This window comes from Choloepus didactylus, chromosome 5, assembly GCF_015220235.1.
Source record: "Choloepus didactylus isolate mChoDid1 chromosome 5, mChoDid1.pri, whole genome shotgun sequence".
Taxonomy (NCBI): domain Eukaryota; kingdom Metazoa; phylum Chordata; class Mammalia; order Pilosa; family Megalonychidae; genus Choloepus; species Choloepus didactylus.
In genome coordinates this window covers 56726167-56739864 of record NC_051311.1, presented here as the reverse complement: position 1 = coordinate 56739864, position 13698 = coordinate 56726167, and the positions used below count along the sequence as shown (strand labels likewise).

The 13698-nt window shown below is 36.9% G+C and overlaps 1 protein-coding gene across 5 annotated transcripts in view; it reads left to right on the top strand.

The window, feature by feature from the left end:
• The window catches only part of BPGM (bisphosphoglycerate mutase), a 30146-nt gene extending 17681 nt beyond the window's left edge, over positions 1–12465 (top strand). For all 5 annotated transcript variants that reach the window (XM_037836116.1, XM_037836118.1, XM_037836117.1 and 2 more), the window contains one exon: positions 11451–12465. In XM_037836116.1, coding sequence (XP_037692044.1) covers positions 11451–11629 — 179 coding nt within the window. In that variant the 3' untranslated portion in view covers positions 11630–12465. The remainder of the gene's footprint in view (positions 1–11450) is intronic.
• Positions 12466–13698: the final 1233 nt, after the last annotated feature.

The following is a 13698-nucleotide window of genomic DNA, read 5'->3' as shown; positions in this document are numbered from 1 at the left end:
TAAATGTTTCCTGAAAAGTAGCCCTTCTCTTGATCTAGTCTTTGTTTGGAATACTATGTTATTAGAAGCTGAGATAAGAGCATCATTGGCAGGTAACCCATAAAAAGGTAATTTGATTCAACTAATTGAGTCTTAAATTATTACTGCTGTTATCATAACATTGTAATCGGTGAATGGTGCTCCTAGCACAGCAGTACAAGGTAATCCTGTTTTTGAGTGCATATTCTACACGTCTTGTTTAATGTAGGAAACTAGGACAAAGCTCTGAACTCACTGGAAAGCTATGATTTAATATTGTATTTTATAGTATATCCAAGTCATACTTTTTCATTTGTTCCATTATTGATCGCTAAGCTGTTTTGTTTAAATGAAACAGCTTCTCTAATAAAAAGGAGCAAACTACTTACACGCCCATCGTCATGGATGAATCTCAACTGTATTATGCTAAGTGAAAGAAATGGAGCTCAAAAAGCTACATATTGTACAGTTCCATTTATATGCCGTTTGGGAAAAAGCAAAACTACTAGGACAGAAAACAGATCAGTGTGGGAAAGTGTAGACTGCAATGGGACATGAGAGAATTTGGGGGGATATAGAACTGTGCTGTATCTTGATCATGGCAGTGCTTACACTATTGTATGTGTTTGTCAAAACTCTTAGAACTGTACACTAAAAAGGGGTAAATTTTGCTGTATATAAGTTATACCTCAATTTTAAAAGACCTGCTTTATCCAGTAAAATCAACATTGCCCAGATTGGGATCTTGCCTTTTGTTCTATAAAATAATAGACTAGATTAGTTTGATTATCAGTTAGTGGATTAAACAAAGATTGTTACATACATCTAACTGTGCCATTGAAAACTAACCTGGCCTGGCTTTGTTATGCTTTCTCAAGGCTTCAGGAGCTTTTTAGCGCTGACTTTATTTAGCACCATGTTCAATATAGGGAATTGCCTTTTAAAATCCTTCATAAGGATTTATTTATAAGCTGCTGGACCATGAAGTCTTTTTAGAGACGCTTGTTAACGTTACTTATAGGGTACAAGCTCCTCTAGTAAAGGTTTTCCACCCCAGAACTCTCTCTGCTCACTTGGCACCAAACTCTGTAGCCTTTAATTTGGTAGTAATTCTTAAAACTTTGAGAAGAAAGAAGATTTAAGAGACTTGAGAAATATTATACAGTAAGAACTTTCTTACCTAGGGGGATGTTTTACTGCTACTTAAAAACATGAACAATTACCTGTACTGTGCTAATAATAAGTATAGGTTATAGGAGGACCCACCTCTAACTGATTCAGACACACTTCTCACAAAACACCACCACAAAAATGTCTAACACAGATTAATATCTAAAAGCATCCAGTTCTGTAGTGTTCCACACAGGCAAATGTTTATTTCTCTGTGGTTGGCATAGTCACCTCCTGTTTGTTTTCTACTGACCCACATTGAAGGAAAAGCCAGGTACTGAAATGAAGCATTGGATGTAGTCTGATCCTGCCAGAGGAAGTAGATTGTTTAGTCTGGGTTCAAGCACAGGACTAGGCAGTTTGAGGTTTGTGATAAGAGTGGCACACAAGAGACTCATGAAGGACAGACCTGATCCCTGAAGAACTGTGTGCAGTTGCATACATACCAAGGCAAAGAAGTGGTGAGATAAAATTAGAGAATTGGGGAGGAAAGATCAGCTGAGACTAGTTGTGGGACGAGGACTGAGGGGACGGTCACCTTTGGCATTTTAGTGTGATATTTTCAGAAGCAGCAAGTTCAGTCCCCTTTTCTGTGAGGTAAATAGTTGCTTCATGGTATGGCTGAACTTTCTTTATTATAATGATTGATTTATAAAACCTTTATTTAAAAAAAACCCTAGGCTATTTTAACTGTAAAATTATAGAATGGAATCTTTTCTCTACCTTACACTAAATTAGAGGCTCCTCTTCTATCATGTTACAATATTCAAATAAGCCACTTCCAATGGTTCCCCTAACCTGTCTTAAGTTGTACATACATAGCATTCAAACTTTAAAGAATTATAATTGTCGATAGGTAGAATATCTTTGAAACTCAGAATATCTTGTTTCAGCTCTTATTTTAGCAATAGAGTACAGGACTGTAAACACAAATCATCCACCAGTAGAATTTGAATAGTAATTTACTTGATTGGGAAAGGGAAGATGGAAATGGTGGCACATCACAGTTGAATGAGTTAATTGAAGCCGTTCCCCTTTCTTCATTTAATCCCAAAAAATATGTATTACAGAAGTGGGATTTCCTTGGGTCCCATAACAAGTCTCTTTCTGTTTCTCTTAAAATCTTTTCTCCTATTTCCTGAACTTCAAAGATTTTGAGCAAACACCTTGGAGAAAATGAGAGAATACATGCAAGACAAATTTGATTTGAATTCTTTACTTTGTTAGGATTAGACTTATGCAACAACTTGTTTGAGTCTAAGAAGAATTTCTCTCCCTTCCCTTCCCCCTCCCTATTTGAAATCTGTTTCAAATTAAATAGATTTAATTTGAAAACTCACAAAGTTAGAATTTATTCAATTCAGCTGTGTGCTGAGGGTCCATACTTCTAGAGATATAGCACCAACAGGTCAATTAGACACTTGATGCCCTTAGTTTTATGGAGCTTACATCTTCATTTTGATCTTAAATTTAGCCAGTGCTGTGCCTGTGACAAGTCCTTAGAGTGCTTTCCTATGTGGCCTTCATGTATTGGAGTTTTTAATTAATATTTGATCCCTAGTAGCCTTTAGTTGATATGTAAAAAGTAGATTCATAAAATAAATACAGTTATAATGATAGACCATTGTAACTAAATGATTTCTGGATCCTAGCAGCCAACTCATAATAACATTATTTACAGTTTATCAAACACTTACTAAATTCTTGCAGTGTGTATGGTACAGTTTTAGGAGGATGGATGATGGGGGAATGGATAAAACATCATCCCTCTCCTCAAGAAACTTACAGTCCTGATAGGAAAAGCGAGCACTTGCACAGCCTCCTCTAACAGCAGGCAAAGTTTAACTACTGTGGTAGATGTACAGTATACTTGCTAGTCCGTATTAGGTTCCTGTCCCTGCAACAGTAACTTGGAGGAAGGGACTTTTATGTGCAGGTTTGACTTTCTGAAGTCTTATATGCTGAAAATGAAGCTGTTGGAATTTCCCACCCACTCCATTTTGGCATTGGTTTACCCCCTACCCAAACTTTCATTATTTCTTACTTGAAAAATCCCGATCATTTAAATTGATTGCAATTAACTCCTTGATGCTCCTACATGAAGATTCAGGAATTAAAAACAATGGATGGGGGTACATGAAGAGGTAGTTACAGAGGGGGAAGAGTGATGGTTAGAGGAGTACATGTAGGCTGAGGACTCTGTAATGTTTCCCTTCTGAACGTTCTTGGACACTGTATTAAAAAATCTGAGCCGGTTTTCAGTCAGTATGTGACATCTTGCTACTCGTTTTAACTTTCATATGATGTTCCAGTGAATGAGTTTGTAATAGGATATTACTTAATATAGCATTGATTCATTTTGGTTTAATCCAATACAAATGCAATATTTTAGCCTTAGAAGTTCTGGTCACTTAATTTTCTTAGGATGAAGAATATAACTTCACAAGTAATGAGTAATGTCTTCATTGTGGTTTCTCCTAATTTGCTGTTTTAAAATTTCAGTTGTTTAAGTCTCGGTGTCTGATTATTAACTAGTCTAAGTATTTTAGCTATTTGTAAACGATTAGTCTGCTGTGTGAATGGCTGGAGTAGTCATTAAAGTAAACTATTAAGTTCACTAGTCATTGGAGACATTTCTGTTTTTTTCTTGAGCTCTCCTTCCTTTGAGGTGAAATATTACTCTGGTGGCCTTGATGTAGTTGGCCCTTTGATTTTGTTCCACCCAAAAGTAGGCTGTTAGCTAAGCAATAGTCATGAGCTTGAAACTAGTCTTATTTTAAAAAAGGACCTGTTAAATCTGAGGCAGTGGTCATCTGAGTGAGTACCACATATGCCTCGATATATCTCCTTGCCAAAGACCTCAGATCTTATGTAGGGACATGGACTGCAACCCCTAAACCTGGCTTGTCACTATGCCAGTGTGTTATTTATTACAAAAGGATGAGACAAACCTATTCATGCCCTTTACCAGTCCTAGAAACATGGGAATACTGATCCCAATATCCAGTTAGTACCCAGCGCTTTACAAGCGCAGAGTATGCATGTAAACATTCTTTTCTCCCAGCTTATGTTATGGTAGAACTAGCCATAGACAAGTCAGATGACCAGAATTTAAGGATTTGAAAGTAAGAAAATAACAGGTCCAGTTTTATTACCTTAATCATCTTGTGACTTGACTGGATTTTTAACCTCTCTGGAGCTATTTTGTCATTTTTCTTAAAAACGGCTTTACTGAGACATAATTGACAAACATATATCCACCCTTTCACAATGTTCAATTCAGTGGCTTTTAGTATATTCAGAGAGTTGTACATCCATCACCACAATCAATTTTAGAACATTTCCATTACTCCAAAAAGAAAGCCTGTACCCCTTAGCTGTCAACCCCCACCCCACCCCTCATAACCCTAGTCCCTGGCAACCATTAATCTTTTTTTTTTTCTTTATAGATTTGCCTGTTTTGAAAATTTTATATAAATGGAATCAGATAATGTGTGGTCTTTTGAAACTGGCTTCTTTCACTTAACATAATGATTTTAAGGTTCACATATGCTGTATCAGTACTTCATTCCTTTTTATTGCCAAATAAAATGATATATCCATAGAATATTAATTATCCATTCATCAGTTGATGGGTATTTGGATTGTTACCACTTTTTGGCTATTATGAATAATGCTGCTGTGAAGACTTGGGTACAGGCTTTTGAGTGGGCATGTGTTTTCACTTCTCTTGTGTATACAGGCATACCTTGGAGATATTGCAAGTTCAGTTCCATACCACCACAATAAAGCAAATGTCACATAGATTTAACTAAAGCAAGTCACATAGGTTTCCCAGTGCATATAAAAGTTACTCTTACACTATACTGTATCTATTTAGACATAGCATTATGTCTAAAAATAAAATGTACATACCTTAATTTAAAAATACCTTATTGTTAAAAATGCTAACCATCATCTGAGCCTTCAGCGAGTTTAATCTTTTTGCTGGTGGAGGATCTTGCCTCGATGTTGATGGCTGCTGACTGATCAGGGTGGTGGTTGCTGAAGGTTGGGGTAGCTATGGCAATTTCTTGTATAAGACAGCAATGAAGTTTGCTGCATCGATTGACTCTTCCTTTTATTAGAGACTTCTCTGCAGCATGTGATGCTATTTGTGATAGCATTTTTCACAGTAGAACTTCTTTCAAAATTAGAGTCAATCCTCTCAAATCCTGCCGCTGCTTTATCTACTAAGTTTATATGATATTCTAAATCCTTTGTCATTTCAACAATGTTCATGGCATCCTTACCAGGAGTAGGTTGCATCTCAAGAAGCCACTTTCTTTGCTTATCCAAAGAAGTAACTCCTCATCTGTTCAAGTATTATCATGAGATTGCAGCAATTCAGTCACATCTTCAGGCTCCACTTCTAATTGTAGTTCTCTTGCTGTTTGTACCGCATCTGCAGTTACTCCTGCACAGAAATCTCAAACCCCTAAAAGTTATCCCTGAAGGTTGGAATCAACTTCTTCCAAACTCCTGTTAATGTTGATATTTTGAATCACAAATTTGCTCACTGGTATCTAGAATGATGAATTCGTTCCAGGAAATTTTCAATTGACTGCCAAGATCCATCAAAGGAATCACTATCTATGGCAGCTGTAGCCTTACAAAATGTATTTCTTAAATAATAAGACTTGAGAGTCTAAATGACTCCTTGATCCATGGGCTGCAGAATGGGTTTGTGATAGCAAGCCTGAAAACAATACTAATCTTGTTGTACATCTCCATTAGAGATCTTGTGTGACCAGATGCATTGTCAGTGAGCAGTAATATTTTGAAAGGAATCTTTTTTTCTGAACAGTTGGTCTCAACAGTGGGTTTAAAATATTTAGTAAACCATGTTATAAACAGATATACTGTTATCCTGACTTTGCTGTTCCATTTATAGAGCACAGGCAGAGTAGATTTAGCATAATTCTTAAGGGCCCTAGGATTTTCAGAATGGTAAGTGAACATTGGCTTCAAATTCAGGTCACCAGCTGCACTAGCAATGGAGTCTGCCTATCCTTTGAAGCTTTGAAACTAGGCTTGTAATTCTTTTCTTTAGCTGCTAAGTTCTAGATGGCATCTTCTTCCAAAAGAAGGCTGTTTGTCTACACTGACTGTTGTTTAGTGTTGCCATCATCATCAGTTATCTTACCTAGATCTACTGAATAACTTGCTGCAACTTCTACATCAGCACTTACTGTTCCACCTTGTACTTTTTTTACTTTGTGGAGATGACTTCTTTCCTTAAACCTCATGAACCAACCTCTGCTAGCTTTAAACTTTTCTTCTGAAGCTTCCTCACCTCTCTCAACCTTCATAGAATTTGAGAGAGTTAGGTTAGGGCCTTGCTCTGTATTAGACTTTGGCTTAAGGGAATGTTGTGACTGGTTTGATCTTCTATCCAGACCACTAAAACTTTCTCCATACCAACAATAAGGCTGTTTGACTTTCTTATCGCTCATATGTTCACTGGAGTAACACTCTTAATTTCCTTTAAGAACTTCGTTTGCATTCACAACTTGGCTAATTGTTTGGTACAAGAGGCTATAGCTTTCTGCCTGTCTCCGCTTTTGACATGGCTTCTTCACTAAGTTTAATCACTTCTGGCTTTTAATAGAAGTGATGCATACATCACATACAACTCTTCTTTTCACTTGAACAGAGACCATTGTAGGGTTATTAAATTGGCCAAATCTATGTTGTTGTGTCTTAGGGAGGCCCAAGGAGAGGGAGAGAGATGGGAGAGCACTCAGAAGTCACACAACATTTATCAATTAAGTTCACTGTCTTAGATCGGCATGATACGTGGCACCCCAAAACAGTTATGGTAGTAACATCAAAAAAACATTGATCCAATCACAGATCACAATAACAGATACATAGCTAATGAAAAACTTTGAAATACTGTGAGAATTAACAAAATGTGACACAGAGACACAAAGTGAACACGTTATTGGAAAAATGACGCCATTAGACTTTATTGATGCAGGGTTGCTACAACCTTCAATTTGTAAAAAAACAAAGTATCTGCAAAGCCCAATAAAGCAAAGAACCATAAAACAAAGTATGCCTGTATTCCTAGGAGTGGAATTGCTGGGTCATATAACTCTGTCTAACCTTTTGAGGAATTGCCAGACTATTTATCAAAGAGACTACACCATTTTACATTCTCACCAGGAATGTATGAGGGTTATAATTTTTCACATCCTCACCAACACTTTATCATCTGACTTTTTGATAATAGTCATCCTACTGGATGTGAAATATTATCTTGTGGTTTTGATTTGCATTTGCCTGATGGCTAAAGATGTTGAGTATCTTTTCATTTGGGTGTTGGCCGTTTGTCTTCTTTGAAAAAGCCTATTCAGATCCTTTGCCTATTCTTAAATTTGGTTACCTTTTTATTATTGAGTTGTAATAGTTCTTTGTCTATGATTTGCAAAAATTTTCTCCCATTCTATTGGTTGTCTTTTTGCTTTCTTGATGGTGTCCTTTGAAGCACAGAAGTTTTTAATTTTGGTAATATACAACTCATCTATTTTTTTCTTCTGTTGCTGGGCTTCTGGTGTCATATCCAAGAAACCATTGCCCAATTCAAGGTCATGCAGATTTATTCCTATGTTTTCTTCTAAAAGTTTTATAGTTTTAGCTCTTACATTTGTCTTTGATCCATTTTGAGTTTATTTCTGTATATGGTGCAAGGTAGGGGTCCAACTTCATTCTTTTGTCTTATGCAGTGGATGTCCTGCTGGCCCAGTACCATTTGTTGTAAAGATTATACTTTCCTTCGTTTAATTGTCTTGGAGCCCTTGTCCAAAATCAGTTGACCATAATTCTAAATGTGACAGTTTATTTTGGACTCTCAATTCTATTCCATTGATCTAAATGTTTATCTTTATGCAAGTAATACAGTGTCTTGTTTACTGTAATTTTGTAGTAAAATTTGAAGTCAGGAAGTATGATTGCCCAACGTTATTTTTCTTTTTCAAGATTGTTTTGGCTATTCTGGGTACCTTGAATTTCCCTATGAATTTTAGGATTAGTTTGTCAGTTTCTGCAAAGAAGTTAGCTGGAATTCGTAGGGATTGTGTTTAATCTGTAGATAAGTTTGGGGAATATTGCCATCTTAACAATATTAAGTCTACCTATCCATGACCATGGGATATCTTTCCATTAATTCAGATCTTCTTTAATTTCTTTAAAGAATATTTTATAGTCTTCAGAGTATAAGTTTTGTATTTCTTTGGTTAAATTTATTACAAAGTTTTTTCTTCTTTTTGATGCTATTATAAATGGAATAGTTTTCCTAATTTCATTTTTGAAAATGCTATTATATATGTATATGTATACAGTTGATTTTTGTATATTGATCTTTTATCCTGTAACCTTGATAAACTCATCTGTTAGTTCTCACAGATTTTTTGGTGGATTCCTTAGGATTTTCTATATGTAAGATCATCACCTTCAAATAGAGATAGTTTTACTTCTTCCTTTCTGATCTGGGTGCCTTTTATTTCATTGTCTTGCCTAGTTGCCCTAGTTAGAATCTCCAATACAGTGTTGAATAGAAGTGATGACAGTGGACATCCTTGATTGTTCCTGATACTAGGGGAAATATTTAGTCACTTTAAAATAAGATCCCAACTCCTAGAACTTTTGTAAAGATTAATAATAGGTGACACCAAATTTACACAAGCTATTAATGCTGATAGATGTGAAAATTCATAGTTTTTGCCTCTCTTGGCAAACTTTAGTCAAATATAGTCCCTTTTTTTCTTTTTTTTTTTTTTTTTTGGCTAAAGAGTTGTCTCCTAACACTGCTTTTTGCAGTGAAAATTTTGATTGGAGAGATCTAGTTCAGTTCAGGGAACAAATATGTTATAGACTCAGACAGAATGTGTGATCCTTGCACAAGAGATGAATATAAACATTAGTCAGTGTTGACATGTTTCTCATGCCTCTGAAGTGCATCTGCTGCTTTCAACGATTTAGAATAAAATGGAGAAACCAATTTAGTACTAGAAGAAACTATTCTCCCTGATTTTATAAATGAAATAGTTCAGTAGAGATAAAATCATGCCCACAGTCAAAAATGCCATTCTCCAGAGTAGTGTTCACCTAATAGGCCCTCAGTTACTTGTAAGTTGAGTGAGTTAGGCCTGGGGACCTCCAGACTTCCCCTGGATTTGGGAATGAGAACTCCTGGGTTCTGAAGGTTTAGTGGTTACCTGCCTGTAACCCACATGCTGTTAAATCCCCCTCCTGCCATCTCCAAGAGGATGAGTGTTGCAGCTGCTGTGCAGCCAGCTGACAGATCTGGCCTGATGGAGTCAGAGGTCTCTTAGAATCCAAAGCAGTCATATTCCAGCTAAACAGGTGGGTGTCTGATTTGAACTTGTCTGTTGTTGTCAGTTTTAGTTTGATGGTGATGCTTGCTGTTCAAGTGGAATTGTAGGGTTGTAGTATGAGGCTAGGGCCTTGATGGGCAAAGTAGTACCTCTGTGGCTTATTAAATCTTCTGTCTGGAAGGGAATTCCTAATAGGGAAAGAAATACTTATTCTACACTTTTTCGTGTATTCTCTTAAGCCCATCCCTGCTACCCCCATAACCCTTTGTAACGGTGGTGGTGGAAGAGTTTGTGTTTCTTTTTTTAACTCGGTAGGAAAAATGGAGGCCCAGAGAGATTACTTGCCAAAAGTTACATAGTTTTTTGGGGCGCAAAGGAGGAGAGTAAATGGGGCAATGAACTTAGAAGAGACACGGCCTTCCAAGTTAGGATCCTTTCCATTGTTTCACAGCTGTTTGGGTATGTAAAGTTTGTGAGTAGTAGTTCTTAGGCAGCTCTTCTGGCCTAGATATGAAATTCTAGTGAAGAACCACACCAGTGGATACAGTGCCGTGCTTTTGGCCAGAGCTCATAGGCATGACCATAACTAACTGATAACTTATTCTACTCCTTAAGTGAAGAGGAACCCTTCAACTCTTCTCAGAACTTACTGAGCTGCTGAACTCAGGTCCTTTCTATTGATATGGAATAGAAGTATGTGATTAGAATTTAAAAGTCAATGTAGTAGATGTATTTTTAAAATAGGTAATTTGAATACTTACAGTTGTTTTTTAATTTGCTCACCTCCATCTCTTTCCTTCTACCTTGTCTTTGCCCATTTTGAACTGAGAGATACTTGAGAAGCAGTACAGTATATAAGGAGGTACAGACACCTGGTTTGAAGACAGGCTCTGCCAGCTACTATCTGCATGATTTTGAGTTGTTTACTTCTCTATGCCAGAACTTGTGACATAGAGAAAATAATAGCTCATATCCTCATAGGATTGCAGCGATGCTTAAATGAGTTAATACAAATAAAATACTTAGAAGGGTACTTGGCATGTAGTATATACTCAGGACATATTAACTGTTTATTGTTAATAGTAGTCATAATAATAATGTTATTACTACCACTGCAACTACTACTCTTACTACAACTTCAACTCTTTTGGTCAGAGTTGAATTACCTGTAATTCAGCTGTATTTCAAAAAGGATTGAAGGTGACTTACCCATTACACTTAACTTCATCTTAGCAGATGGGATATTAAGGAACAACAGGGATTTAAGGGACAATAGGAGAATAAGCCCATTTACAAGGCATGCCATTGTAAACTTCCCAGAGTTCTCTTGACTGCACTTCCTAAGCATCTAAGGAAGCATTCCTGCCTGACTAGATCTAGTACAGGGTATTCCAAGCTCACTAAGTATTGGAAAATAACCACACTTGAATCAAATAAGCTAGATTCCAAGATTAGTGAAAATTCCTAATTTTAAGACTAGCCTTGGGACAAAGGGCAAAAACAGAATAGGTTCACTTTCATATTTTCAAGATTAAATGATTTCTTTGGAAAACTAACAGTACAGACGTAGACATGGAGAGAATGATTTTCATTCCTTTAACATTTGGATACGAAACAGCCAGGAACAGTTGCTCCAAGAGATATAAATGTCTTAAGCTTTAGCACTTGATGATGTGAATCTCTGTCTAGGCTTTTTTTTTTTTTTAATTAATCTCTGGGAAGTTCTTTGTTCCAGGAACTGTAGCTAGAATCCCTCCTAGTACCTGGCATGGTTCCAGACACACATTGTTGGGCTAAGTAAATGCACATTTAAAACAACTGAAGAGAACTACCTCCTGGATTGTTTTTTAACACCTTGCTCCTTCCTCTCCTCATCAACAGGTATCTCAGATGAAGACATTATCAACATAACCCTTCCTACTGGTGTCCCCATTCTCCTGGAACTGGATGAAAACCTGCATGCTGTTGGACCCCACCAATTCCTGGGTGACCAGGAGGCTATCCAGGCAGCCATTAAGAAAGTAGAGGATCAAGGAAAAGTAAAACAAGCTGGAAAATAAAGTTTTTCTCAAGTGCTAGCTAGGAATAGCTGCAAACGGAGTGTACACAGTGTGTTAAGGATGCTGATCTCTTGCTTTCTCCCTCTTTTTAATATGAATTTGCTTTTTCCAGGGGTAGACTGTGAGATAGTTTGTATAGGTAACTTATCTTGGTCCAGATAATGATTTTAGGATGCCTGAGTGCTTTTGTCATAAACCTTATATGAGTTAGCTCTCCTGCTAGCCCTGCTTGAATTTGACACCAAACCAGTGACACGGGGCTTGTTCAAGGTCGTAAGTTTCTGAGATGGGAGAGTAGTAGGTGGGGTGAAGTTTAAGGTGTTCATCATGCAGTAAGACATTACTGAGTTACCATTGTCAGGCACTATTCCAAGGTTGAGGTTACAGCAGTAAATAAAAGATAAAAATCCTTATAAGTTTGCATTGGACCTCACTTAGTAATTAAGAATTTCACTCTTACATTTACTGAGATTTTCTGATATTCTGGTGAGAGATATTATGTAATATACCACTTAAGTATTTATTACTAGTCATTTCCTCTAGGAAAAGGAATGCTTGATAATTAAGACCAGAGGGCCATTAAATGCAAAAGAGCAGGAGTTCCTCCAAGAAAGCAAACACCAATGACAACAACAACCAAAACTCTAACTTGTCTCTAGTTCAGGGACATCATTTGTTTGGCATTTGTTAAAATTCCTCTTTGGCCAGTAGAATAATCAGCACATAGACAACTGTAGGTGTTTATGTTCTCATTTGTTTTGTTTTTGTTTTATGAGCTTTAATTTCTGAGTACTTAAAATTGATTTAGAAATAAAGTTCTGTGACTGAAAGCAGTATCCCCAGAGTGTCTCCATATGTTTCATAAATATTAACTTAAGGCCTCTGAACTAGTCTTTGACTCATATCTTTCTGTAAATACTCAAAGAGTTGCATTTGTTTCAACACATGGACACTCCTTATTTCCTGTAAATTGAAGGTGAGGGTGGACTATAGTGCATGTAATTTTATTCATGTGGGCAGGAAACATGCTATATGGGGGCTTGTCATCAGCTGAGGGGAAAAGATTGCAGAATGTAGCATAGAACTGGGGCAGGATATAGACAGAATTGATTGTTTATCAATCTCAACAATACTCTTTTCCACAGTATGTTTTTAGATGCTAAGGGTATGTCAATCCTTTCTTCAAGCTGTTGCTTCTATTTCAAAGCAAGTATGTATATTTCAGTCAGGAATTGTGTGGGAAAAAAAATGTATAGCTATAATAGCTATTGCAGATATTTTCCATCTTTTCATAGTTTTTCATTGGTGGATTAGTTTATTTGTATCAATTTCATAGTAAAACTATGATTAGAATGAAACTAATTCTAAAACCCTTGCTACTACTTAGTTTCTATTTGATCTTTAATTCAGTACTCATGGCATTGGCTGAAGAAGAGGGCTATAAAGAGATGTACCTGGTTTGCTCACAGCTGGCCACATCTGTGATGTACAAGAACATGGAATGTGGATGTTTTACATTTCTGGCTGAGTACTGATTTCTCTACTACAACTGTTTTTTGTTTGTTTGTTTGTTTGTCTTTTAATGCTGTTATTTAACCTAATAATACTCTCTAGAATTCAAAGATGAGGGTAAAGAATATAGCTACCTATATCCAAATCTATGAGTAGGCTTTGTACTTACCCAATTTTGAGCAGCTTCATCTCTGGAATTGGCCTCTGAGTGTTCAGCATGAGTGGTGCTGTTCCAGTTTGCTAACGCTGCCAGAATGCAAAACACGAGAAATGGATTGGCTCTTATAAAAGGGGTTCATTTGGTTAAAAAGTTACAGTCTTAAGGCCATAAAGTGTCCAAGGTAAGTCATCAACAATTGGGTACCTTCACTGGAGGATGGCCAATGGTGTCCGGAAAACCTCTGTTAGCTGGGAAGGCACGTGGCTGGCGTCTGCTCCAGTGTTCTGGTTTCAAAATGGCTTTCTCCCAGGATGTTCCTCTCTAGGCTGCAGTTCCTCAAAAATGTCACTCTCAGTTGCTCTTGGGGTGTTTTTCCTCTCTCAGCTTCTCCAGAGCA